Source organism: Lutra lutra, chromosome 7 (genome assembly GCF_902655055.1).
Source record: "Lutra lutra chromosome 7, mLutLut1.2, whole genome shotgun sequence".
NCBI classification, from domain to species: Eukaryota; Metazoa; Chordata; class Mammalia; order Carnivora; family Mustelidae; genus Lutra; species Lutra lutra.
The window spans coordinates 132,826,721-132,852,579 of record NC_062284.1 but is presented as its reverse complement, the minus strand read 5'-3'; the positions used below and the strand labels follow the sequence as shown (position 1 = coordinate 132,852,579).

Sequence of the window (25,859 nt, the reverse complement as noted above, 5' to 3'; positions counted from 1 at the left end):
ACCCCTTCTTTCTCCCCTTGCCACCACACAGCCTGTCCAGGGCACTTGCTCCCTTCCTTGTCTGTCTTTTACACAAGGATCCCATACTTGGTCTTCTTTGACCTTGTCAGTCTGTACTGGATTTAAGGGAGGGAGGGCTCCCAGTCTCTAACATTGGCCCTCCGCCCATCCTCCCACCCCACCCCAGGGACATGTCCCAGCCAGGCTCTCCCCAGAATCCCAAGCCACCCAGCCTCCTGGAACAGCCCTGAAACTTGTTGTCTCATTTCAGCCCCTGGGGTCCCTGCCCATGGGCGTCCTGCGGAGTCCACCCGGTGCCGGGTCCCCAGCGCCCTGGCCCCTCGGTGCTGCCTGCGGCGGGAGCTGCCAGCTTTTTGGAATTCCTAATGCTCCTGGCCCCGGTGATTGGCTGCTCAGCTCTGACCCCACTTGGGCTGCCGCCTGGTTGGATAAAAGGGGAATCTCCTTGGGGCTCCAGAGCATTAGACACCGGAGGGGGCACCTGGGACCAACTTCGCAAAGCGGGGAGCCCGGCGGGGGGGTGGGGGGAGCAAAAGACCTGCGGCCTCAGCCCCTCCAAAGAGCCGGGAGATGACGGGGAAAGCGGGGGAAGCGCTGAGCAAGCCCAAATCCGAGACAGTGGCCAAGGGTACCTCGGGGGGCGCACCGGCCAGGTGCACGGGGTTCGGCATCCAGGAGATCCTGGGTTTGAACAAGGAGCCCCCCAACTCCCACCCGCGGGCTGCCCTCGACGGCCTGGCCCCCGGGCACTTGCTGGCTGCACGCTCTGTGCTCAGTCCCGCAGGAGTGGGCGGCATGGGGCTACTGGGGCCCGGGGGGCTCCCCGGCTTCTACGCGCAGCCCACCTTCCTGGAAGTGCTGTCCGACCCGCAGAGCGTCCACTTGCAGCCGCTGGGGAGAGCGTCGGGGCCGTTGGACACCAGCCAGACGGCCAGCTCGGGTAGGTGAGGGCGAGGCTGCCCGGCTGCCCGGCTGCCCGACTGGGGGCGAGAGCCGGAAGCCCCACGCCGTCGGCTTTCGCTTGCACCGCAAGGCCTTCTCCCCGCGCAAAAGTTCGCGCCAAGGCCGAGGGGTCGCAGCTCCGGCCTGGGGCCGGCGCGCCCGGGGCAGGCGCGGGGAGGATGCTCCCGGCTCCCGCCTGGTTTCGGCCCCAGCGTTTCCGGCCTCCGCGCAATTCTCGGGTCCCAGCGTAGGGCCCCGCTCTGCCGCGGCACCCGGCTGGGGCCCCACCGGAAACCCAGCTTGGGATGTCGGAGCTCGTGGCGCGGGCTGGGGGCCCCCAGCTTAGCTGCTCCCCTGCACCCCGGCCTTCCGGAGGACCCGCGGTCCGGGGACCGATTCTGTTCTGTGAGCTGGTCGCCCAGGAAGCGGGTGTCCGCTTCGGCCCAGCCCTGGTATCCAAAGTTGCTGCTCCTCCCTCTTCTCTCCGTTCCACAAAGCCCATGTTGGTCAGCTGGGGTTTATTTTTCACCCCACGAGCTTGGACACCCTGGCCTCTGCGGCGGCAGGAGCGGCCACCATCCGATTCCACCTAAACGCCACAATCTAGCGGATGCCGGTGCCCGGCGGGGCCCCGGGACGACCCCACCGCGCACACCCCGAACTGCTTTCCCGGCCGCGCGTCCCCACCCGCTCGGCCTCCGGCTCGTGCTCGCCCTCGGCAGTTCCCCCGATTTTTCGTTACCTATGTATTTATTTATTTATTTTTATTTGGAGGGACAACGAAAAGTGGCGCGTCGCGGCCTCTCCAGTCTTGAGTGGGGGCGCATTCCGCAGGCACTGAAAAAGGGGCTCTGCCCGAGGAGACCCCACGCTTCCCGGAGCCCGGCTCCCTGAGTCCCGGCTCCTCTCCCGAAGCCAACTTTCGGGGCCCGGGGAGCCGGAGCTGCAGGCTCGGGGCAGGGCGCAGCGCCCGGATCCCCGCCCGCCGGCCCTGCGAGCCCCTGAGGCTGCCTCGCTCCGCCGCCACCCCTGCCCCAAACGCATTGGGGCCTTTGCCTCTCTTACAACGAAATCTGTGCAAAATCTCCGGATTGGGGAGCCGGCGTGGGTAGAGCCGGCCGGGGCTAAGTGATGGAGTCGACCTCTCGGAGGGCTCCCCCGAAGGGCCGAGCAGGTCCCCGCCACTCCCGCAGTCGGCCCGGGGTGGGGCCCTCGCGGGCTTCTGGCGCCTGACGTCCCCGGGCGCTGCCGAGCGCGCCCCCCATTCTGCCGCATGTGCCTCCGCCCGCTTTTCAGATTCTGAAGATGTTTCCTCCAGCGACCGAAAAATGTCCAAATCGGCTTTAAACCAGACCAAGAAACGGAAGAAGCGGCGACACAGGTAAGGCCCCTGCGGCGCTTTCTGTCACGTCTTCGGCTCACCTACTCCCTTGCCAGATCCTGTTTGGGGGGTGGGTCGTTCCAACCCTCTTCTCACAGACTCCTAAGTTAGAAGTCCAAGGCTGCGCCAGGGCCGGGGACACCGAACGTTGTTTGGGGATATCCGCCCGGGACCCTGGCGTCCAGCCACAACGGGTGAGGATGGTGTGTGGCCGCCGGGCTTTTTCCTTCTGCGGGAGAAAGGAAAGGCCAAAGCAAGGCCGAACCGGAGCCAGAAAGGGGCAGGCGGCCCCCAGATTCGGGGCAGAGTGACTCCCACCTCCCGCCCAAGCTGGCCCCTCTGCCCGCTGTCCCCGGGCCCCCATCCCGCTCCCGGCATCCCTGTCCGCTCTGCCACACCCTTGGCCTTCTGCTCCCACCGTGTCAAACACCTTGAGCGCGATATATGCGCTCGGATGGGAATTTTTCGTTAGGCTTCTGCTCTTTTGTGACCCTGAGAGGGTCTCTTTCCCTCCGCGAGCCTCAGTTTCCTTGTCTGTAAAATGGGGAGGGAAGGTGTGTGGACTGGATGACCCCACCAGCACCTTCTGGAGTCCAGTGGGCTGCATGGGGGTACCGGCTACGGAGAGAATTTATTTAACTGAATCTTCAAATAGGTATTACTGGTACAACTGTAAAATTCAGTAGGTGCTGAAAGGTATATCCTGAAAAGTAACGCCCCACCCCAGACGGCACATTCCCTTCAGCATCCGCGCCACACCTGCTAGTTCCTTGTAGAAATTTCTGAGGGGGGCTTTAAGGAAATAAAGAAGTGAGCTCCAAAAATCTGTCTGACTTTCTGCCAGTGCTGCTTCCAGACTCCTCCCCTGTGCTCACCGGGGAGATCTGTTTCCCCAAATCTCTCCCTGCACCCTAGTCCAGGTGGTGTGTCCACAAGATTCCTGCTGGCTGGTGAGACATTTCTCCCCTAGGAAGCTCTCCTAGCAGCCGCCCACCCCATCCTCTTCTCCCCAGTTTGTTCCCAGCCTCTTTGCACCCCTTCTCTGGGCACTTTTCTGCATTCCCCTCTTCCTTAGCTAGCTCTTGGAAACTCCAGTATTGGCTCCCACCTTTTGAAATGGCTCTTCCTGTCCTCTAAGCCCCAATAGGTTCGGGCTGGAATGAGGGTAAACTTTGACTTGGTTTCTCAATGACCTTGTTTATTCGTTCCCTTCAGGCAACATTTTTGTTGTGTTTCGCTTTGTTTTATTTTCAACGGAAACATAGATCCTGGGTCATTTTTTTACATTCATTCATCCAACAAATATTTATTAGAGCATCTTTTATGCCCCTCATCTCACGCTGATCCCAGGGTGGGTAATCCTGTCAGCTTCCCCTGAGCAAGGGCAGGGGCGGGGACCATAGAGGGAGGATAGGTCAGAGCCACTGGGGCTGAACCGCTTCTGTGCTGGTGCGGAAATGGGAAGAGGGGTTCACACAGCAAGGAGAGTCCAGGAGAAAGTATTCCCTGGGTACAAGAACAGTGTTTTTGCTCCAGGACATCTCCTTGTGTGGGCAGTTGGACTGGCTGATCCACAGCCCCAGATCTCTGCGTAAGGCTCCTGACTCCGTCCTCCCCAGATGCTCTCCCCACTGAGGAGACGTTTGGGGGTTCCGGGTGAGACAGCGCAACTCACCACCTGCCCTCGGTTTCAGCGGTTTCTGGTGTACGCAGAGAGCAGATTATTAGAGAGATCAGAATGGCTACTGATGGCTGGTGCAGCTTTTAATTAGTTTTTTTTTTAATGTTTTTTTCCTGAGCTTCTCTCATTTTGGGCATTTCAGGTAAGAGCCTCTGGAGTCTAGTAATGAGAGATGGGCATCTCTTTTTCTCCCAGAAACACGCTGGGCTTAGTCGGGGTTGGAGAGGGGGAACAGGGATGGAGCAGCCTCCTTGGTAGTCTGTGGGATTCTGCTCGTCTCTGCACCGGGAAAGCTCAGCTTCTCTGCAGACCGGATGCGGCCACACCTGAAGAGTCTGGGATTCTGCATTAAGCCAGGAGCAGGGTTTGGATCACATTTGTGGGATGCAGAAGCCTCCCTGGAGAGCACACCAGCATCAACACGAAGATTAGCTCTGAGGCAGGAATGAGGGAAAGTTTGGGGGATTTGAGGTTTGGTTTGGTTTTTTTTCAATGAGAGTTCTCCCAAGTGGAGGCAGGCACTTGAATGATTCTAAATAACCTCTCATCCCCTCCCTTCTTTGGCGTTGGCCAAGCCACAACACCTGTGTGCCTTGGTTTCCCTAGTTTTGAGAAGACTTAAAGACTTTGATTGTTTATTCTGACAATCTGTTCCGGGGCCCTTCAGTAAGTGGCAAGAGCAAAATAGAAACCAGCAGATCTTCAAAATTCTGAAGAATTCACTTTCTGTATACATAAACATTCCATTCCCTGCCTCCCAAGAGAATAGGAGAAACAATTTAGAATCAAACCAGTCATTTTCTATAAAGGGCAGAATCTTTCTTCCTCACACATCCCCTGCATCTTCCCTCAAGACATTAAAGCCAACAGCAGCACAAGGACCCAAAGGGGCTTCCACTGGGACTTTTTCCTGGTGTTTGGTGGGGGTGAGAATGAGAGCATCAGTGAAGGATTCTAACCCTCTATGCTGGTCCCCAGGGTCAGATCCCAGAGGCTCAGGCAAAGAACGTACCATCTTTACAATCTGGGTTTGTGGAATCGGGACTACATTGCCCATTGACTTGATAAGGGTACAGGATAAAGGTCACCTAGAAAAAAGTCTGAATAGAGAAGAACTGGTGCCTGTCAGCGGGTGTGTATGGTTTGTGGGGAAAGGGGGGGGGGTCTGTGAAGCTGTGATAATAGAAGTAAAATTTTGTTTTGGGGAATATTCATTTGGGTGATGTCCTAGGGCAAAAGGATGTAGCGTTTACCAGATTCTTAAAACAGATTAGGACCCGAATAGGTCAATGTAGACTGCTCTGTGGGGAGTGGGGGCTGTGTAGGTAGGTTCTCTCACAGTGACCTGGACGGAACCCTCCTGAATGGGACGCCCTCACCCCCACGAATGGCTGAGCCTGGGTGTTGGAAGGCGGTTGGAAGGTGCCTCCTTGTCTTCTGAGCACCGGAAGTGGAGGGGGGGATCTGCGGGCAATTCTGAGGAGCTACTAGTTCCGAGTTGTGGCAGAGGAAGGGGAGGTGAGGAGGAGAAAATGTTGGGATGCGTGAGGAGGTGGGAGATTCGGTTCTCAGCTGTTCAAACACTAGGGTTGTGGTTGCATTTGACCTTCCAGTGGGACTTTGAACGTGGGGGTCATTGAAAAGATCAACCACTGCCTGCGAGAGGAAACGGGAAAGCAGGTCCCAGAGGGCCTGAGGCATTTATTTATCTGGTGAGTCCCTCACTCTGTGCTTAGAAGGAAGAAGAAGGGCTTTCGACAGCTTTCTAAAATTTCTGTCTGAACATGCTTTCCCCCAAATCAATTCCAGAAAGATTCCCTGGTATGAAGTGTCACCGAAGGCTGAAAGAATAGGGGCGCCTGGGTGGCTCAGTGGGGTAAGCCGCTGCCTTCGGCTCAGGTCATGATCTCAGGGTCCTGGGATCGAGTCCCGCATCGGGCTCTCTGCTCAGCAGGGAGCCTGCTTCCCTCTCTCTCTCTGTCTGCTTGTGATCTCTGCCTATCAGATTAAAAAAAAAAAAAAAAGAGAGAGAGAGATTCTGTTTAAAAAAAAAAAAAAAAGAATGTCCTCCCAAGGAGGACAGTGTGGATGCTCAGACTTGAATGAAGGAGAACCTAGAGTGTTAAGCTACGAGCGTGTGTGAACATATGTGAGTGTGAGTGTGGTGTGTGTGTGAGTGTGGGTGGTGTGAACTCTGGGTTTGAGTTTGTGTCTGATTGTGCTGAGCCAGCCCTGGGTTTGGGGGTCTGTCTAGGAGGCTAGAGGAGGGTCATTCTGTTCTCTCTGAAACAGTCCTTTTTAGTTTCTGGGTCCTGAGTGTCTGGTTTTGCTCCCCTCAGGACAATCTTTACTTCCTACCAGCTAGAAGAGCTGGAGAAGGCATTCAATGAGGCCCACTACCCAGATGTCTATGCCCGGGAGATGCTGGCCATGAAAACGGAGCTTCCAGAAGACAGGATACAGGTAACAGAGCCCCAGGTCCTTCTCTCTCCACACTCAATGAGGTATTGTCAGCCCCAGGCTTCTGGATACCTGTGACCCCATCTCCCACCCCCTGCTTGTCCTTGTGAAGAACAGTTCGGTTAAGCTGACAGGTACTTGCTGAACACCTATCACGTGAGGTGGACACTGTTGTTGGGTGGGGGAGGGGACATGAGACTTGGATGGTGCGGCTGGTCTGCTGTTCCAGACTGGCTTCCCGAGGAGCAGGTCAGGCAGACCGTGAAGGGGCCTGTGGTGGGACGTGGTATTCTGGAGGGGGGGTCATCATGGGTCCTCATGGGTCCTCAAGGGGGGACTCTGTGGTGGCAGGTATCTCTTAGGTACAGCTACAAGTCTGCTCCAAGGCCAGAGGTGGGTAGAAGGAGAAAGTGGCTTCTAGTCCTGACCCCATTCTGTTTCCCTTCCTTCCACTCCCCCAACCCATGAAGAAAAGGTCACCTCCTCCCTTTCTGTCTACTCCCCACCACCTCCATCCACCTGAAACTCCTTCCTCTCACAATCAGACAGCTTGCCCTGCCCTGAGCTCCTGCTCAGGTCTGACCTGGGATGTGGCCGGGGACTCTTGCCTACAAGTGTGACTCATTAAGCCCTTTTCCTCTCCTACAGAGTTGTTTTTGTTTTTTAAGATTTTATTTTTAAGTAATCTCTACACCCAACACGGGGCTTGAACTTACAACCCCCAGATCTAGGGTCGCATGTTCCTCTGAATCAATCAGGCACCCCTCTCCTAGAGACTTCTGCGCCATAACCGACCACTGGTCTGGACTGGGATGTTCTCAGCTGTGCTGGCCGCAGAGCTCCCTTTCATCAGCAGCAAGACCTTTCCAAGGCCAGAACCCACCTCGCTAGGCAAGGGTGGGTCTGCTTAATGGTTTCTCTGGGAGATGAAGTCTGATGATTTTCTGGGCCGGGCCTAGAACAGTGGGTAGGAGGAACATTTCCAGAAGATTTGGGTTTGTCTTAACTGGATCACACCCTTGAGTGAAAGCTGTTTTCATCAGTAGAATGGTCCAGAGCAGTTCATAGCTAAGGCTGGGAAAAGTGAGGGGGAGCAGGGATCCCAACTTCCTGAAACCCCTTCCAGTAAAGAAAAGCCCTTGGAGGTAGGATGTGTGTTGGGGGGAAAGGGAACCAGATAAGTTATAGGTTGCTTTGTGTTCTCTCACTGGACAACCAGAGAACTGGAAATGAGACATGAGCTACTTTCCCAGAAGAGTCTTCCTCTCCCCTGGAAATCTATTAGGAATTTCAGTCAGTGGTTTTAGACATTGACACTTAACAATAAGCTCAATTATTCATAAGCAGATTATCTGTTTGGTGCCTTATCCGTGGTGGCCTGGATCCATCAGCCCCCTACCCAACTGGGTTCCAGTGGGGTAAGCCTGGGGTGTTGATTCTGAATCCTGTGTTCATTCTGAATCAAGACTGTGTGTCTGTGTGTCAGCCAACGCCAATCCAGTCGATGTGTCATGGTAACCCCTACCTGGCCTGTGTTTGCACAAAGTTGGCTATTACAAGTGGCCAGGGTGGGGTGGAGGGCTGAGAAAGTCTCCTGCTGGGAGGCCTCCCAGTGGCACTACTGACCAGTAGGAAGGAACAGCGGCTGCTTACATTGGGCTGTCCGAAAATCTGTTCGGCCGTGGCCGTGGTGGCGGTGGGTGGGGGCGCGTGGAGGATTCTGGGAAAGGCTCTCGCTCAGCTGTTACTGCATTGCCACAGACGCCCCAGTAGGCAGATGCCAGGCTTCTCTGAGTTGTCAGGGGGCGGGGGGCGGACATCTGTCGGGTGGTGTCTGAAGCTACAGGGGCCAGCAAGGAGGAGCTAGGTTGTGGAGTCAGTTGATTGCCCTGGGACTTCGAGGACTCTAGATCTAGGAGAACAGAGCCAAGAATCTCTTAGAGTCACACAAGGTTCTTTGGCTAAATGCTGCCTTCCAGAAGGTGTATGTGAGCTGTCACATAATCTGGCCCAGGTGGCCCAGGCAAAGTCTCCACATGTTTCAGCGATGATCACAGCTATCATTTACGGAGCAGTTTCCACGTGCTAGGTGTTCTGAAAACACAACACCCATGGGAGAGGCAAGAGGTACAGTGGTTAGGGACGCTGTTTCAAAGCCAGACACATCCTGGCTCCACCATTCCTGGGACTGAGTGACCGGACAAGTGGACTTCACCCTGCAGAGCCCCTGATTCCTCACCTGTAAGATGGGGGTGATGGTGAGCCCCGCCTTGGGTGCAGGTGCCATAAAGCCTCATGTCATGTATCCTGAGTGATGCCCGGCAGGTGCCCCGGGCTCACTCGACTTCAATGCTGATCTCAGTTAGTTCTGGAGACGACCAAGGAAGCAGAAGGACAGCCCCTGGCCCAAGGCCACACAGCTAGGTGGTGGGGGACACGGGGATCTAACTCAGGTCCGCCTCGAAAGCACACACATTCACCACCTGCCTCTTGAATCTGAAGCCTGTGTTTTGACTTGAAGCTGGGGGAGCAGAGACGGTTGGAGGTCAGGGGGGGAACCTGTATCAAACCTTCATAAAGATACTTCCTGAATTCCAGGCATTGTTCTAAAGAAAGAAACCTCAAAAACTCACTCATAAAAAATTATTTTTTGAGTGGGCAAATTCTTGTACCTAAGCTCATGGCCTGGCTCCTCTGACTAGTGTTGCTCACGTTGGCCTCTCTTAAAGGGACGCTGGCCCAAGGAAAGGGAACGAAGTTTGAAGGGATTCTATTCCAGATGTTAGAGGATATGCAGCCTGTCTCAGCCTGGAGTACTTAGTAGCAACACAGGGCAGCTTGTGAAAAACCCACGCGGGGCCCTCCTGCCCAGCCATTCTGACCTAATTACTTTGGTGTAGAGTCCTTGACATCTGTGTATCTTTAAAACTCTCCAGTGATTGTGGACAGCCGGCATAAAAATCCTGCGTCAGAGACTCTGGAAAGGAGTTTCTGCATTTCATGTGTGTTCCTATGAGTGGAAGGAAGTGTAGTTTGGGGGGGGGGGGGCAAGGCGGGATGAGGGACAAGATGACCTGTCAGGTGTGCCAGGAAGGATGCTGCCTGGGCTGCCAGGAAATGTGGGCAAAGCTGCCCCCTACTGGACATCAGAGGCTGCAGCAAGGCCCGGCTTCTCTGAGCCTGAAGACACTGAAATATGGTGTCAGGAATGCTGAGTGCATGTGGAGTGTTAAGTCATTAAATCACTGCTGCAATGAGCTCAAATTAATCAGCTTCCAGCCGGAGGAGAGAAAGAAAGCTGGGTGAATGTGATGGGACCCGCCACATGGCTGACAGAGCCAGGTCTGATGGTAGAAGGCAAGATCCGAAAGCAGGGCCTGGGGAGGCAAGCAACCAGAATGTACAAAGAGCATTCATCTTACGAGATGTCTTCTTGAGGCTGGCAATCCTGGGACGACCACAGAGGTTCTCCTGGGAGACCTTTGAGAGAAGGAGCCGGGGGTATGGTGTCCTGTGGAGATGCCAGGATGGGAGCTTACAGGACAGGAGCTGTGTGATGACAAGAGAGGCCATCTGTGGCCACAACTGTAGCTGTTCTACCCACACCATGAGAGAAATTGCTGGTAGGGTTGCTGGCTCTGCTCCCAGTGTGCTCTATAGCAAGAGAGCACCTGTTTGGCAAGTACCCCTCCCCAGGTCCTGTCTGTCCTTGGAGGAACAATCTCTTGGGACCCTCACTGCCAGCTGTGGAGGCTCCTGTCAGACCCGCTGTGGACCGCCAGAGGCATTCTGAGTGCTTCTAGGGCGACACCTCCGAGGGGAAATGCAGGAACACAGACCCTGGGTTCCCAAGCTGGAAGATCTCACCTGGGAGTGCCAGACCCGGTGATGCTTGCTGTCCCTTTTGGGCCCCTTCTCAGGCACTCAGAGCCCTAAGGTGTAAGGCAGAGCTCTGGTCCTCCCTGTGGCCTTGACACAGGTTCTGCTCAGGAGTTCCAGGCCCGACTATCACGTGAGAGGGCAGTCTCCTCTAGAAAGTGGGCAGCCAGAAAAGGGAAGGCGGGAGAGACTGAGAGATCACCAAGACAGTGAGAGGCAGGACAAGGAACTCCAGCCAAGGCCTTCTAGCTCCCGATCACAGCCAGCTCGCAGGGAGGCTTGGGCACTGCGTGGGTGCTCTCGTGCATTTGAGCCTCAAGGGCCTGGGAGACATTAGAGATGTGCTCATAGCAGCAGGGGTTTCCGTTGGGCCCTCGGGATACCTAAAGGGGAAACAGAGTCTAGCTGTATTAAAGTCATACAGCTTAAAGGTTAGTTCTGTCCCTCTGCCCCTCTCCTGGAGTTATTATTGTTTGTCAGTCCAGCCTTGCTAAAGGGCCTGCCGAGGAGGCCAGAGGGACAGGTTGACTAACCTGCCCTTGGTTTTCTTTGCCTCCACTGAAATAATAGTAAGTAGCACTTTTTGAACCTTCTATGTAATAAGCGTGGGTTCTGGGACCATTCTAGGGAAGTTCTAGGGACTTTCTAGGACTTTCACTTATTGCATTAATCCTCAAAACAACCCTGGAAAATAGGCATTATTTTATGTTTGAAGAGACAGACTGAGAAAAGGCAAGGAACTTGTTCAAGATCACACAGCAATTTTTTTCACAGCTGGGAATCCAGTTCAGGACTGACTTCAGTGCTTCTTGTAACCATCAAGTTCTGTGCACATGCTGGTTGCTTCCAGGAAGAGAAGCGAAAGGCTGATATGGGGAGTGGCTAGGGTTAATGCTAATCTCTTGTCCACTTCCCTCCAAGGCATCAAGCCACAGCTTCCCTGCCAACTGTCCTAAAAAGAAATTGTTTTGGCTGTCCGGGTCTCCTCCATAAATTGGAGCAGCATCTGGTCTTTGCAGAGAGCCAAGCATTCCAAGAGCCCATAACCGAGGGTCCGCATGACTCCTGGTTTGAACAACCAGCTGGCACCAGCTCCCCTGGGAATGGCTGTGGGCAAAGTCTGATCTCCAGACCAGTTATTCATGTGCCCAAATTAGGAGACCCAGGAAAATGGTTCTGTTTATAGACCCCAGAGAGCATCCGAATCCCAAGTCTGCACCCCGTTCTTTAGTGTTCCAGTAAAGATGTGGTTTCCACGTGAGAGCTCTGCCCTCCCCGACCCCACCCTCCCCCAGCCCCAAGCACCAATGCTCATGGAATCCAGGCGAAGCCAGGACAGCGGATCCTCCCAGGCATCCACACTGGGGCGGGTAGGGGATCTCTGCCTTTGTATACTCTGCAATCCTGTGTCCAGAATCCATTGATCCAAACCATGCGGAAAACACAGTTCTTTCCTAAGTGAGTTATCAGAACTCACGAGTGGCCAAACCCAGACCTGACTGTATGGTCTTTATCCCTTTCAGTGGGAATATGCATGTTTTGCCTCAAAAATCAAGATGAGTGAGCTTGGCTATGTTGGGCTGCAGCTGAGTGTCACGTAATGTGGTATGCGCATCACCTCTCCCTTCTAAAATCCCAACGTTGTGGAGTCTGGTCCCATGGGTTCCAGTTAAGGGGCTGAGGTCTTGCTATTTTACAATGCACTGTTTTCAAGCAGGAAGGTTATTTCCTGACCAGGAAGCAGATGTCTTACTTAGGTTCATAAAGAAAGCCTTCCCAACCCCCTGTGGTCACACTTGGTGCTGGGAATTCCATCCCCAAAAGCTTCACGCTTTTGTATTCTCTGAGAGGTGGATGAAACCAGAAGTCACATGGTTTTTTGTGGATCAGTCCTTCAGATTTTTCCTCTATGGAAGAAGGCAGCTTGTGACAAGTGGGTATTTATAGAGGGCCACCAAGTGCTACTGGGAAGGAAGATGGGATAGGGCAGAGGTCTCAGACAAACCGCAGGCGCTGGGTTTGGAGAGCCTGACGGACAGGCAGGTGGCGCTGGGGAGGGATCTAAACATAGCGCGGAGCCGGGCCGGGGAGATGGGCGAGTTAGCCTGTGCCCGCATCGCTCATCGTCTCTGCTCTGTAGTCCCCAAGGCGCAGCCATCTAGTGGCTTTCAAACTGCATAAACCCTTTCCTTGGCAGGGGTCCCCCGCGGCGGTCTGGGTCCGGACCAGGGAAAGGGCCCTGCACAATGGCTTCGCAGCTCTCCAGGTGGGCCTGAGCCGGAACGGCAGGTGCCAGACCCGGTGGGGGCAAAGGTGCAGCTCGCTGTAGGCGGCGCCACCCAGGGTAGACCGAGCGATCGTTTTCTATCGGAGGTGGCGAGGCCCGGGGAGTCTTGGGGCGCGTCTCTCCCGTTTTTGTGGGTTCCTGGTTATTTACAAACGGAGACATTTCAAAACAGGGATACACACATTTCGGTCCATTTAAAGGCGTGCGTGGACCGCGCGGTCTTAACGCAGCCAGGCAGAGCCAGTCTGCGGTCGCGGAGCTCTCCGAGGGTCCTCGGGAGGCGAGGCGGGGCTGCCGGGGCGCCCCCTGCTGGAGGCGTCCGGCCGTGCTCAGTTGCACACTCGGGGTTGCCTGGAGCCGCTGGGGCTCTCACTGCGCCACATAGCGGCAGCGGCGGGAACGGCGGGGGCGCGCGGATCCGAACCCCCGCCCGGGCTTCCCCGCAGCAGAGGCAGCAAAGGGTTAAACTGTCAGCGGCGCGATGTTAAACAGGTGTCAAAGGCGCCCCATATATCTGCAGATTGAAATCAAATTCTTTGCCGTATAAAAAGATAAATTACCCAGGCGCTGCCGCGCGTCCCACTCATCACGCCAGCGCCAGACGGCAAGCAATTTTTTTTTTTAATGTGCTAACGACCTAATCAAGCAATCAAGTCGGAGAAGATTGCAGAGTGACCCGGGCAGCCATCTGCCGGCGAGCCCCGCATTCATTTCCCGCGCCCCCGCGCAGAGTGGGGGCCGGAGAGGGAGCTGCCGGGGGGAAGAGGGGGAAAAATCCTAAACAAATTAACACCCAATTTTCCCCGTCTAATTAGTTAAATGAGAAGTGTTTGGGGTCCCCCGGGGAGGGGGAGCGGCTCGCGGCGCGGCTCGCGCTGCCTCCCCAGCATTAATTAGTGCGGGTCAATGCCGCGGCTCCCGAGAGAGCAGCCGCTTTAATTTCCCGTGATATTTCAGTGCCTGAGGCCCATCGATTCAAACAGAAATTAACTTATTTTTCAATCAGCCCAGGGCTGCCCCTGGGGGTGACTCTTCTTTTGCCGCCTCCTGAATAGAGCTGGAGCAATTTTTCATCAAAAGCTGAAACCTCCGCCTCCGGGGGCGGGGGAGGGGCCCAGAGGGAAGGGGGCGGGAGACCCGGCTGAGGCGAGGGAATGGAAATCGCAGAGGAAACTAATAGATTTTCCCCGAACCCGCCTCTGTTCTCCCCCTCATCTCCCTACTTCCCGGGGCGCCTTGGGCGTCTCGCCATTCCGGAGGTCAGGGCCCGGAGGGGCTGCGAGGGGACGGGAGGGGGCCGCTGGTCTGGCCTGGGATCCTCCCAGAGCCCACCGGTTTCTCGAAGGCCTTTCACCTGCCTGGGGACAGTGCAGCTGCCCCTGGCGCTGGCTCCTGTCAGCCGCCGGAAGTCTTAGGAAAGCTGCTTTGGGAGACCGAGAAATCTCCCTTCCCCCAAGCATGACAGGGATCGCTCCAAGCACGGGACTGGAGCTCTACCGACACCTCCAGGGTACCCCCGTGCCCTGCACCAGTCAGCTTTGGGGCCAGAGAAACATTCTCCAGGGTGTCCCCATGCAGGGGTGCAGGGCCCCCCACTGCACCCTCCTAGGTCCCCATGCCCCTTTCTCTGCACACCAGAAGAATTTTGTCTTCCTTGCCTGACTGAGGGATGGCTGCCCAGCTCCTCCGCATTATCATTCAGGGTTAGGGCCAGAACTGTGGGGAGCTGGTGAATGGAGGGCACTTAGAAAGGAGGGCTTAGAAAGGAGGCTGACTTGGGCCTCCTGGGGGTGTCCCCCAGGGTTCCTGCTACCTGGATGCCATGCCTTTTGATGCCTGAGTCCACACCCGCCTGGCTTCCAGGCCTGTTTGGCCCCTGGGGTTCTGGTGGAGAGGGAGACCGGAACAAGATGCATGGCTAGTCCAGCCCCTGGAAGGAATGTGTCCCTCTGCAAGTCAAAAACGGGATTCTGTCTGTATGCTGGAGGTGTGACCACTTTCAAGAGAGCTACCCAGGTGGGGCTTCTCGGCAGCAAACCAGTTCCATGCTGGGAACTGCCCATCTCAAGAGCCTGACCCAGAGGCCTCTGCCCGTCATCCTAGAACTGCTTTGATTTAAAAAAGAAAAAGAAAAAAAGGACCCATTTCACCCATCACGTTCTTATAGGCCTGAGTGACCTCCTTCTAGGCATTCTGAGCCTGGAGAATCCCCAGGGGGGTACCATGGAGTGGGGAAAGTTCAATGAGGGCACCCTGCTGGAGGAACTAGCAGTCCTGGGGATGCAGCCCTAGCAATCAAAGGAGTGGGGACCTGCACAGGGGGCCTCCGGGGTAAGGGCCTGGCCTCAGTGCCCCTCAGAACACACCCCTAGCCCTGTTCATCCTCACTTGCAGGTCTGGTTCCAGAACCGCAGGGCCAAGTGGAGGAAACGGGAGAAGTGCTGGGGCCGGAGCAGCGTCATGGCGGAGTACGGGCTCTACGGGGCTATGGTGCGGCACTCTATCCCCCTGCCAGAGTCCATCCTCAAGTCCGCCAAGGACGGCATCATGGACTCCTGTGCTCCGTGGCTGCTGGGTAAGAGCCCGCACCCTCCTTGGGGCCCTGCCCCTGTGGTGAGGAGAGCGGGCTCCCTGGAGGAGGAGGCAGAGCTCTGGAGCAGGGAGACCCGGCCACAGCGGGCCACCTAGCAGGACAGACGCACTCCAGAGCAGGTCTCCTAGATCCGCTCAGGAGGCTCAGCGGGGCAGGCTGGGCCCGTGGCTTGCTGTCTATGCCCTGGGCCCCTGGGTTCTTTTGTACTGTGAGAAGGGTATGGCTGTTGGCCCAGGGTCTGTACCCTTCTCTTCACTTGGCCAGAGGTGGGCTTGTGGTGAATGAAACAGCTTCTCTTGGGGCCTGAGGGGACCCCTCGGACCCTCTGGCCACCATTCTGGCTTTGCCCAAAGGACTTCTTCCCCCTGAAATCTCTCCACGTGCCATCTTCCCCCCACCTGCCCTCGGGGCCTATGTCTGGTAGCAGCACCAGCTTATCTTGGGTTTCTATGATCTAGAATCCCAGGAGGGAGGGACGGGGCGCACATGCTACGCTTGGGAAGGGGCAGAGCAGGCGGTGGCCAGGTGCCCAGGGACCTGATTGAAGAAGCCCTCGGCAGGCCTGGGGCCCAGCTGCTGGTCTGCAGCGCCAGCCCCAGCCCCTGGCCACCCTCCCGCTGCCCCGGCCCGGCCCCTGGGACTCGCGTGACTGCGGTGTGTGAAGTAAGGCTTTCTGCTCGTCCTTAATTCTGGCCTCTCTCTATCTTTGCCGTTTTCAGTTCAAGATGGCTTTCCCAGGCGCTTTTCTAAACCCGAATACCAACAATTCTTTTTAGGGATGCACAAAAAGTCGCTGGAGGCAGCCGCGGAGTCGGGGAGGAAGCCCGAGGTGGAGCGCCAGGCCCCGCCCAGACTGGACAAGATGGAGCCGGAGGAGCGGGGCCCCGACCCTCCAGCGGCCATGTCCCAGGAGGAACTGAGAGAGAACAGCATTGCCGCGCTCCGAGCCAGAGCTCAGGAGCACAGCACCAAAGTGCTGGGGACTGTGTCTGGGCCCGACAGCCTGGCCCGGAACGCCATGGAGCCCGAGGAGGAGGAGGCCATGGACGAAGACAGGCCCACGGAGAAGCTGAGTCCGCCGCAGCTGGAGGACATGGCTTAGATCAAGGGCTCCCAGATCCCGAGCCCCAGGACTCTGCTCTCCTCGGGGCCTGTGGTGTTGGGAGGTTTTCTTGAGGCAGGGCTCGGGCCTGGCCTCTGCCACCCTCCTCCTGCCCCACTAGGGCCCCCATGACCCCCGGGCTGATTTCAGGCACAACTCAGTTCTGCCCAAGGGTTTGGGCCGTGCTGAGACACCCCCTATCTAGTCTTGACCTCTCCGGCATCTTCCTCCTCATCCCAACATTCCTGCCTCAGAAGCCTTCTTGCTGCCCCAAACCATCCCCTCAAGCCACTTTCACTCAACCCCTTGGTGACGCTCAGTGTCCAGATCCACCCCTCACTGTCTGTTCTCTTGCTTGAAAGAGGCCCCCCACTCCTGCTCCCCAGCTCTCTACCCCCTGTGGATTCTGCTCTGCCCAGGCCCAAAGCCCGCTGCTGTCAACCCATTACCCGCCGCAACAGTACCAGGGAACGAGGACCTGCATTCTAGTACCAGTGTCCTGAGCTCCCCAGGCTTCAGCAAAACTGTGCTCCTTGGCCTGTTCCCTCCTGAGGGCCTGGGCCTCCACAGTGTGGATATTACCCCCCCAAACACACACCCATAGGCCCAGGCTCAGCCTCTGCCCCACCCCATCAATGGGGCCCAGATTCCAGGTTAAACTTGGAAGGTGTCCTCCTGAGCCCCTCAGCCCCCTCCATCTCATGTCCTCGTAGTCACCCTCGTAAACCTTCCTGCCCTCTCCACCACCCCCCCTGCCGCCGCCTGCCCCACCACTTTCCCCAGCATGAGGCCCCACGGACAGTAGTACCTGTAGAGTCCAGGGCCTGTGCCCTGCAGACAGCAGGCACCTGTCACAAATGCTGTGGTCAGGGCACTGTTGGGGAGGCCAGACTCTTACCCAGAGCCTTTGGGCCTGCGTTCTGAAGCATCCTGACCACCCCACCATATACTACCCACGACTCTGATTTGCTGTGCAAAGACACCCTTCTAGAGCTTCTTGCTGTTCATCGGGGCGTGTGTGTCCTGCCTGTCCAACCCGATCTAGCCATTAAATGAACACACGGGAAGCCACAAATCTTGGCTCAACTTGATCCAGGCCATCCCTGGGAGGTGAAGCCTGGAGCGGACTTGGAGTTATTACAGGCATCAAGGAGTGGCCACAAAAAGGGTACGAGAAAGGGCTCAAAGGAGAGCAAGGCAGGAGCCAGGATTAGACTCTAACTAAGCAACAGGTACACGCACCTGCCAGGTGTGTGCTGTGGCATCTGTCCGTAAGAATAGGACGGACACAGTGACCCTGGAGGAATAGGGGACTGGGGGCTTCTTCCTGTCTGGTGATGGGAGGAAATTCCACCTGGGATGTTCTCTCCGAAGCTGCCCCCTCCAACTCCCAGGCCAGGCCTGTGTCACCCTCATGCCCTTGACATTTCCCTCTACCGTCCCACCCACCTTTGCAGGGAATACCTCGCAAGAGAAAGGCCTGAGACAGTGAGTTTGGATTTTAATTCCGTATCAAAAGTTGATTTCTTCCTCATTCTGTTCATGGAACCCCCCTCTTCTCCATGTCTTTGTCCCCTGTTGGTTTGAAGTGTTAGAGACTTTAGCCCCCAGTGTGTAAATACTGTACATAGAAGTGGGAAGAAAGAAACTTGATATTGAAGTGTTTGAAATATGGAAATGTAATAACTCTAGGTATTCTAAACCTGTGATTTCTGTGCCATTTTCTGTAAAGATACAAGTAAGAATAAAATTGATGTAAAAACATCAGGGGAGGGATCCAGGAATCCTCCGTGGGTGAGGACGGTGTATGGATGGGTAGCATAAAAAGTAAATCCATGAAGACATTTTTAAATCAAAATTACCAGATTCCTATTTTGAAATGACTCCAACTTTAAAGGCATAGGGGCCTGTCTTTCTCCGCTGAGCTGACACCAACTTCCAATGACATTTGTCACTGTGATATGAGACCCTCCTCCACTGTAGACACAACTGAATTATCCCAGCCATGGAGCCCCTAAGTTATTACCTACGACTCCCCGCTGCTCCCCACACAACAGATTAGCTAACCTTTCCCTCTGGCATAATTTACTTATTAACAACCCTATTTCCTTCATGCCTCATCCCACCTTGGCCCCTGAGAGTCCTGACTCCCTCCTTTTGTGTCCACGTGTGCACTCTAGAATCTTGCCTACAACTCAAACACAACAACAACCAGTGGGAAAGGCAGTGGTATCTGGAACTGAAGTCAAACAGACCTATTAAGAGCCTGTTAAAGAGAAGGGAAGTAAACAGGAGAAGGCGCGGGGAAGGACTGCAAGAAATTGCCGGCAGACAGCGGAGACCCATCGGCTCCATGGTGTGTTGGACGGAATTACAAGAGGAGAGGGAGGGAGCAGACCAGATAGGTTATATTTGAGCTTTGGGCTCAAGAAATCTCATAAGATTGTTTCAGATTACCTCAGATGGGGAACGCCTTCTCAGAAGAGATTTTTCTGGCCGGCCGTCATCGGAGGAGAGTGACAGGTGATCAGCAGTCCCCGTATACTTCATTGGAAGCTGATCTAATCCTTCTGAACCCAGAACCTGGAGGGCCCATGTGGGACATCTCCAAGTGCTATGCGGTGAAAGGACAGGTCCAAGAACCTGGCTTCAAGTCCTGCCCACACACACTCCCGTATGCCTTCCCTGAGCATGTCAGGTCCCCGCAGGTGTCCCTGTTGGCTTAGCAATGCCCTTCCTCCCCACCCTGCCCATGGGCACCCCTCCAGGAGACACACTGACACTTCTCCCTCAAGTCCCTCCTCCCTAGAGCCTTCCTGATCCTCCAGGGAGAGTTTATAACCTCTGTTCTCCCCCAGCACCTGCGACATTCCACCATTATCGCATTGTGTGTGTCATGCTGTATGCTTGTAATTTACATGTCCATCTTCCTCATGAGACTGATTTCTTCAAGGGTGGGGATCATATCTTATTCATCTTTTATTCCCAGGAACCATCAAAGGGCCTGACAGTCTACTGTTGAATGAAGGAGTGAATGCTCTTTCTCTAACTTGTCCTTTCAATAATTTAGAAACACTGATTGAGCATCTACTGTGTACCAGGCAGTGAGGCAAGACACTGGGGATACAGTGGTCCCAAAGCATCTCACTTGGAGGGAAAGATAGACAGAATTCAAGTAAGCACATAAAGAAAACACAAAATTGCACGTGTCCTAAGGCCTTGGAGGCATGAGGTAGGGGCCATGAAAGCGTGTCCATGGGACTTGAATGAAGGTATTGACCTCTGTGCCTCTCCTGGAAATGATAACATCTGCCCCTCTGGTGTCTTTCCTCCAGAGAGGAAGCAGCAAGGATATTGGCCAAGGAGCCACATGAAGGAAGGTGGCCACACCAACATAAACTTCTCAAGTCCGGCACCCAACTTTGGCATCTGTCCCCCTCAGTTACATCTGGGGGACGACTTGGACACTGAAGGACTTGGGAGATGACAACCACCCCGGGGGTTGACCTTGGGAAGAGGCATGCTGCTTTCTGCAGGGGGACAGGCAAGCAAACCCACAGGTAATCAGTGAAGGGAGAGGTGGGGACACTGCTAAGGGAACACACGGGCCAGGAAAGGAAGGGCTTGGCCAGCTGGGAAATAAACAAAGGGAAATCTCCAGTGCCACCTGTACCCTGGCAAGGACTTCTCCCCACAGATCTCAGAACTCGGCATCTGGGAGGAGAGCTTTTTCCACACTTCCCAGGCCCAAAAGGCTGCCCAGAGAGGGCTACACTTGCCAGGACAAGCAAGAGAGTGATGCAAGGGCAGGGGGACTGATATATGTGGACTGCCAGCTGCTTGGAGCTGCTGAGCATGGCCAGGCATGGATAGATGACGAGTCTGCCTGGTGGCAGGAGGTGACAAGGGAGGGCAGGAGATTGGAGGGACCATGGGGATGGGTCCATTCAGCCTCCTCTGTCTCCTGTGCCCCCAGCTCACCAGGATCTCGGAGTCTTCCTCCTGCTCTCACCAGAGGGATAGTGCCATCTCCTCCCCAACTCCCCTGGGGACCTAGGGCTGTGACACCTGGGTCACCAGCGGTAGCAAAGGTACCATACTCGTGGGAGACGTTAATCATAAGGAAACCTGGTGAGGGGCTGATGGGAACTCTGTGCTAGCTTCACGATTTTTCTATAAATCTAAAATTATTGCAAAAAAATTAAGTTTACTTAAAAAAAAAAGATAAACCGGTTTGTTTTTTCGAGGGAAAATGACAGATGGCTTCTTTGGGTTAGAACAAGTGTCAGGGCTGCCCCTTTCCCTGCTTTACCCCAGGGCTCTGCTTACTGAATGTCCCTGTCCCCGATCTCCCCAAGATCACCCAGGCACCCACACCCCCACCCTGGGGAGCTGAAACAGGGTCTTCTGCTCTTTCCTCAACTCCAGCAGCAACGACATCTCTGGGTCGTCACAGCTGAGCGGGCCTAGCAGTGCTCTGCTCCCCTAACTTCTCACTCAGATCAATCCCTTCCCATGCTAACTCTTCTCAGTGGACCTCAGGCTCCTCCCCACTGAGCACCTCGCCTCTGAACAAGGGCCCCCTAGCTTTACCTGCAAGGCTCTGCTCCCACATTGGACTTCAGGAAGTTGACACAGGAAGGAGTCAGGGAGTGAGAAGCTGGCCTCCTGCTGAGCTGCAGAATGACAAAAGCTGTCTGTGTGCCCACAGCCTTGAGCCTTGATAACCACCACCTCCTACCCTCGCTTGGTACTCAGGAGGTCAGAGAACAAAGGTGGGTTGACCAGGGTGACCATGGTGAACCCATATGGGAGAGGGAAGAAGAGGAAAATTTGCCCTATTTCCTCCACACAGCCCCGGTGAGAAGAGACCAGTAGACTGCCCAGAAGTAGAGACAAAGGATTAAAAACCAAATCTGAGCTCAGCCAACAGACCTTTGCAGCTGAGTTGATGATCCAGGAATTTGGCTGATGGGCGCATTAATGAGCAAGCAGCTATTAAGACAAGTGCTGAGGGCGCCTGGGTGGCTCAGTGGGTTAAAGCCTCTGCCTTCGGCTCAGGTCATGATCCAAGGGTCCTGGGATTTAGCCCCGCATTGGGCTCTCTGCTTAGCAGGGAGCCTGCTTCCTCCTCTCTCTGCCTGCCTCTCCGACTGCTTGTGATCTCTGTCTGTCAAATAAATAAATAGAATCTTAAAAAAAAAAAAAAAAAGACAAGTGCTGAGCCGAACAGGGGTAGATAGAGGAGAACGTTGGAGGACCAGCATGCCCTCGAATAAGAGCACCAGGTTCTCCTCCTCACATACTTCTGTCTTCCGTGATGTCCTGTGAGCCATCCATGCAAGGGTTCCACGCAGGGGGAGCAAGAGCCCACAGCCCTCTTCGAGGCGGGGACCACCCCTGTTGGTCAGCCAGGCCCACCGCTCGGGGAGACACCACCAGGAGCAAAGAGTCACCAAAAAATGGAAGAACGTGTAGGTGGATCCAGGACCCCTGAGCTGAAGTCCGACCTCTGCTATCCTCTTGACTTCCTGGACACTGGTGCACTCATCCTCAAATCTGCAGTCAGAACACGACCTCACCACCTCACGGGGATGGTGAGAAGAGCGAAAGAGACAATGAGATTGTCCTCTACTCCATGGGCAACAGAGACAATCACCCCAAGCATCAGAGTCTGCTGCAAGGCAAGGGTTTACTCCCCCAGGCTCCGGCCTCCTCCAAAGCTGGAGGGCCAGGACAATTTAAAGGCAAACAGAAAGGTCTGGATAAAATATTGTGGCTGAGGGGAGTCCCATTAACCATTTAGTTACTGCTGTCGAGATGGTGTGCATTAAACTCTATTTCTTCTTTTAGTAAGTTTTTGTTTTTATTTAAAAATGTTTTTCCGGGGCACCTGGGTGGCTCAGCTGTTAAGCATCTGCCTTCGGCTCAGGTCATGATCCCAGGGTCCTGGGATCCAGCCCTGCATTCGGCTCCCTACTCAGTGGGAAGCCTGCTTCCTCCTCTCCCACTCCCCCTGTTTGTGTTCCCTCTCTCTCCTTGTGTCTCTCTCTGTCAAATAAATTTAAAAAAACATTTTAAAAATTAAAAAATTAAAAATTAAAAAAAAAATGTTTTTCCCAGGGGCACCTGGGTGGCTCAGTGAGTTGAAGCCTCTGCCTTTGGCTCAGGTCATGATCCCGGGGTCCTGGGATTGAGTCCTGCATGGGGGGAGGGGGCCCTCCCTCCCTGCTCAGTGGGGAGCCTTCTTCTTCCTGTCTCTCTGCCTGCTGCTCTACTTCTGATCTCTCTCTCTCTCTTTCTCTATATGTCAAATAAATAAAACTTTTTCAAAAATTAAAAAATAAAAATAAAATAAAAAATGTTTTTCTACCCTTTTTTGGGGAGTGGGGGATTTTGGCAAAATTCTTGAGTCGAACCCTTATTCATTTCTAATCTTTCTTCTTTACTAATACAGACACTTAAAATCAAATCATACACATCCAAGTTTTATTGTAGTTGCGTCTCCGAAGACTGTGGAGCTTTTACTGTTTTCAGTTTTACGTATTTACTTTTTTTTTTCACTTCTGACTATTTTAAGTGTTTAAAAATTTTCCAAGCATATGGGATTTTCGTGGGGAAAGAGGTTATCCTTGTTATTGACTTCTAATTTTATTATATTGTTATTAGAGATCATCATTTTCATCCTCTTGATATTTTGGTATATATTGAGACTGGGTTTAGATTAATATGTGGCTAATTTGTAAATATTCCATGTGTGATTAAACAGAATATGTTTTTTCCAATTTCGGAATGCAGTGGTTTGTATAGCTGTTAGTGGGGCTGTTTGAATTCTATATATGGCTATTTTTTTCTGTTTTGATTATGAAGAGAAATATATTAAAAACCTTCCACTCAGGGCGGGAGGGAAAATAAATAAATAAACATTCCACTGCCAATTTCTCCTTATAATTCTGTTTGTTGCATTTGCTGACTCATGGTATATTGCTTGTGTGTTTTGTAAGATGTGACAAGCTTTTCTCTCTTTTTCTTTGAGAATACTTGGATTGTTTAAGTGTTCTTTCCAGTCCTCACCTCAGTTTTGGTCTCCTGTGCTTGCATGGGCATCTAAAATGCAAGTTGCTCTCGCCTGTCACCTGCTGACCCCACACCCCCATGGTGGCTCTGGCTCTCACAGTTGGGATTTCCCTTTCTGGTTTCTTAGTTCAGTCCTGCAGCAGGCTTGTTTTTGCTGTTGTTTATTCATCTCTAGGTGTGATATGTAGTACATGTTTGGTTAGGCAGAGAAACCATGAAAACATGAAGTGTATTTTCTCCCAGTCTTTATTTCTGGCCGGTTGCAGTTACGTGGAAACATGCATGTTCTCCCACGGGCACACAGGCTGTATATCTGGTACCACAGTCAGGTAGTTGGGGAGCGGTGGGGAAGGACTTACTCTTTTAGTCGTTACTTGCTTTTAACTGAGTTTTAAAATCCTCATGTGATTTTTAAATTTTAAAATGAACAGTTTAAAATAAGTAAATAAAATCTTAAAAAAAATTAAAAAATAAAAAAATTAAAAAAATAAAATGAACAGTTTACAGGGCACCTGGCTGGTGCAGAGGAGCGAGAGACTCTTGGTCTTAGGGTTGAGTCTGAGCCCCACACTGGGTGTAGAGATTACTTAAGATAAATAAAATTGAAAAAATAATAAAATGGCCATTTTACTACATTGCCTTATTATTCTCTTGATATATATATTTTTACATTTTTTTCCTAAAGCATTTGAGAGCAAGCTGAGGACATAATGTCCCATCACTCTTTAATACTCAGTGTATACACTTCTTAAAATGAAGACACCCTCCTACATAAGCACTATATAACCAATAAAATCAAGAAATTGACACTGATTCAATACTTCATCCAGGTTGGGGCTCCTGGGTGGCTCTGTGGGTTAAGGCCTCTACCTTCAGCTCAGGTCATGATCCCAGGGTCAATCCAGCCCCACATCAGGCTCTCTGCTTAGCAGGGCTACTGCTTCCTCCTCTCTCTGCCTGCCTCTCTGCCTACTTGTGATCTCTGTCAAATAAATAAAATTTTAAAAAAATTTTTTTAAAAAGATTCATTTGTGGGGCGCCTGGGTGGCTCAGTTGGTTAAGCAATTGCCTTTAGCTCAGGTCATGATCCTGGAGTTCCGGGATGAGTCCCACATCGGGCTCCCTGCTCGGTGGGGAGACTGCTTCTCTCGCTGACTTCTCTCCTCTCATGCTCTCTCTCTCTCTCTCTCTCTGTCTCAAATAAATAAAATCTTTTAAAAAAATACTTCATCCAGTCCCCAGAACACTGAATTTTCCAACAACGCCCTTTATAAGTGGTGGATCCAGTCCGGCACCACACATTGGATTTAAGTTGCCAAGTCTCTGTGGTTCCCTTCAAGTGGGAACCGTCCTGGCTTTCCTTGCTTTCCGTGACTTTGACAGTTTTGAAGATTTCAGGCCAGTTTCTTGACGGCATATCCACAATTTGTGTCTGGTATTTCCTCACGATGAGGTGGTAAAACCTGAATCTAATCGTGAGGAAGCGTCAGACACAGACTCAGACCCCTTCCCAGCTCTGCTTGCGGTCCCCCACAGCCCCCCGCCGCCCCCCGCGGTCTGCACAGGGGCTCAGGACAAAGGGCGTGGTGAGCAACCTACTTCCAAGTCCGCCTCGTACCTCACCCCTGTATGCTCTGCTGCGCATGCCCCTAGGGCTGGCGGTGGCCCGGTCCTTCAGAACCGCAAGCACAGGGGGAGGACGAGATGAGACGCGGTGTGCAGAGTAAGGCAGCACCTCAGCCACAAGCTACAGGATGAGGGGCCGCAAGGGCCCAGACAAGCCTGGGCAGGACAGACTCCATTTGTTCCCTTGTCCGTTAGACATTTATGGAGCACCTATTGTGTGCCAGTGCTGTGACAAAGGGAGCAGGCACAACCCCTCCCTGCCCCTGCGGAGTTTATGGCAGGAGACAGAGACAGAGGAATATGCCAGGCTTCCCTAAAGAAGGGGGGTGTTTGGTTGGACACTTACCGAGAGCACCCTATGACTGAGTCCCCTGATTGATGACCGGGCCTGATTCTGGCAGGAAGCCAGAATGGGTTTGGGATGTGGCTGGTCTCTGGATGCGCAAGGCCAGGTAGAGGAGCAGAGCCCCCTGCAGAGGTGCCATAGGAGGCAGTGTGGGGGGCAAAGGCCAGGGTTCTGACTCTGCTGCTGGCCTTCCTATCCTCAGTGCCCTCCCTGCCATCCTGCACTCCTGGCTGCTGGACCAGTATCTGGAGGATTCCTGCCAGCCTCCAGACTTGCCCTGCCAGAAGCAGCCGGTGGCCTTTGTACATGGCAACCTGCCTGGCTTGGACCTGGAATGTCGTGTCCACCTTTTCCAGAACCAGCTCCAGTGCCAGCTGTAACCCCAGATCCAGAGCTAGAGATGCCTTTGGCCCTGTGTCAAACTGTTGACCTCCAGTGAGAGTGGACTGGAGAGCTAGAACCAG

At 53.9% G+C, this 25,859-nt stretch overlaps 1 protein-coding gene across 1 annotated transcript; it reads left to right on the top strand.

Moving 5' to 3' along the window:
* Positions 1–591: 591 nt before the first annotated feature.
* VSX2 (visual system homeobox 2) lies at positions 592–16,346 on the top strand. The gene is made up of 5 exons (XM_047735314.1): positions 592–961; positions 2,260–2,344; positions 6,365–6,488; positions 15,046–15,226; positions 16,021–16,346. Exons 1-5 carry the CDS (start codon positions 592–594, stop codon positions 16,344–16,346), a joined length of 1,086 nt encoding a protein of 361 aa, XP_047591270.1.
* Positions 16,347–25,859: the final 9,513 nt, after the last annotated feature.

Excerpts from the sequence above, each read along its gene's own strand:
- VSX2 (XM_047735314.1), top strand. The coding sequence starts at position 592 with ATGACGGGGAAAGCGGGGGAAGCGCTGAGCAAGCCCAAATCCGAGACA. Across the intron at positions 2,345-6,364 it reads CGGAAGAAGCGGCGACACAG|GACAATCTTTACTTCCTACC; the intron begins GTAAGGCCCCTG and ends TGCTCCCCTCAG. Across the intron at positions 6,489-15,045 it reads TTCCAGAAGACAGGATACAG|GTCTGGTTCCAGAACCGCAG; the intron begins GTAACAGAGCCC and ends CCTCACTTGCAG.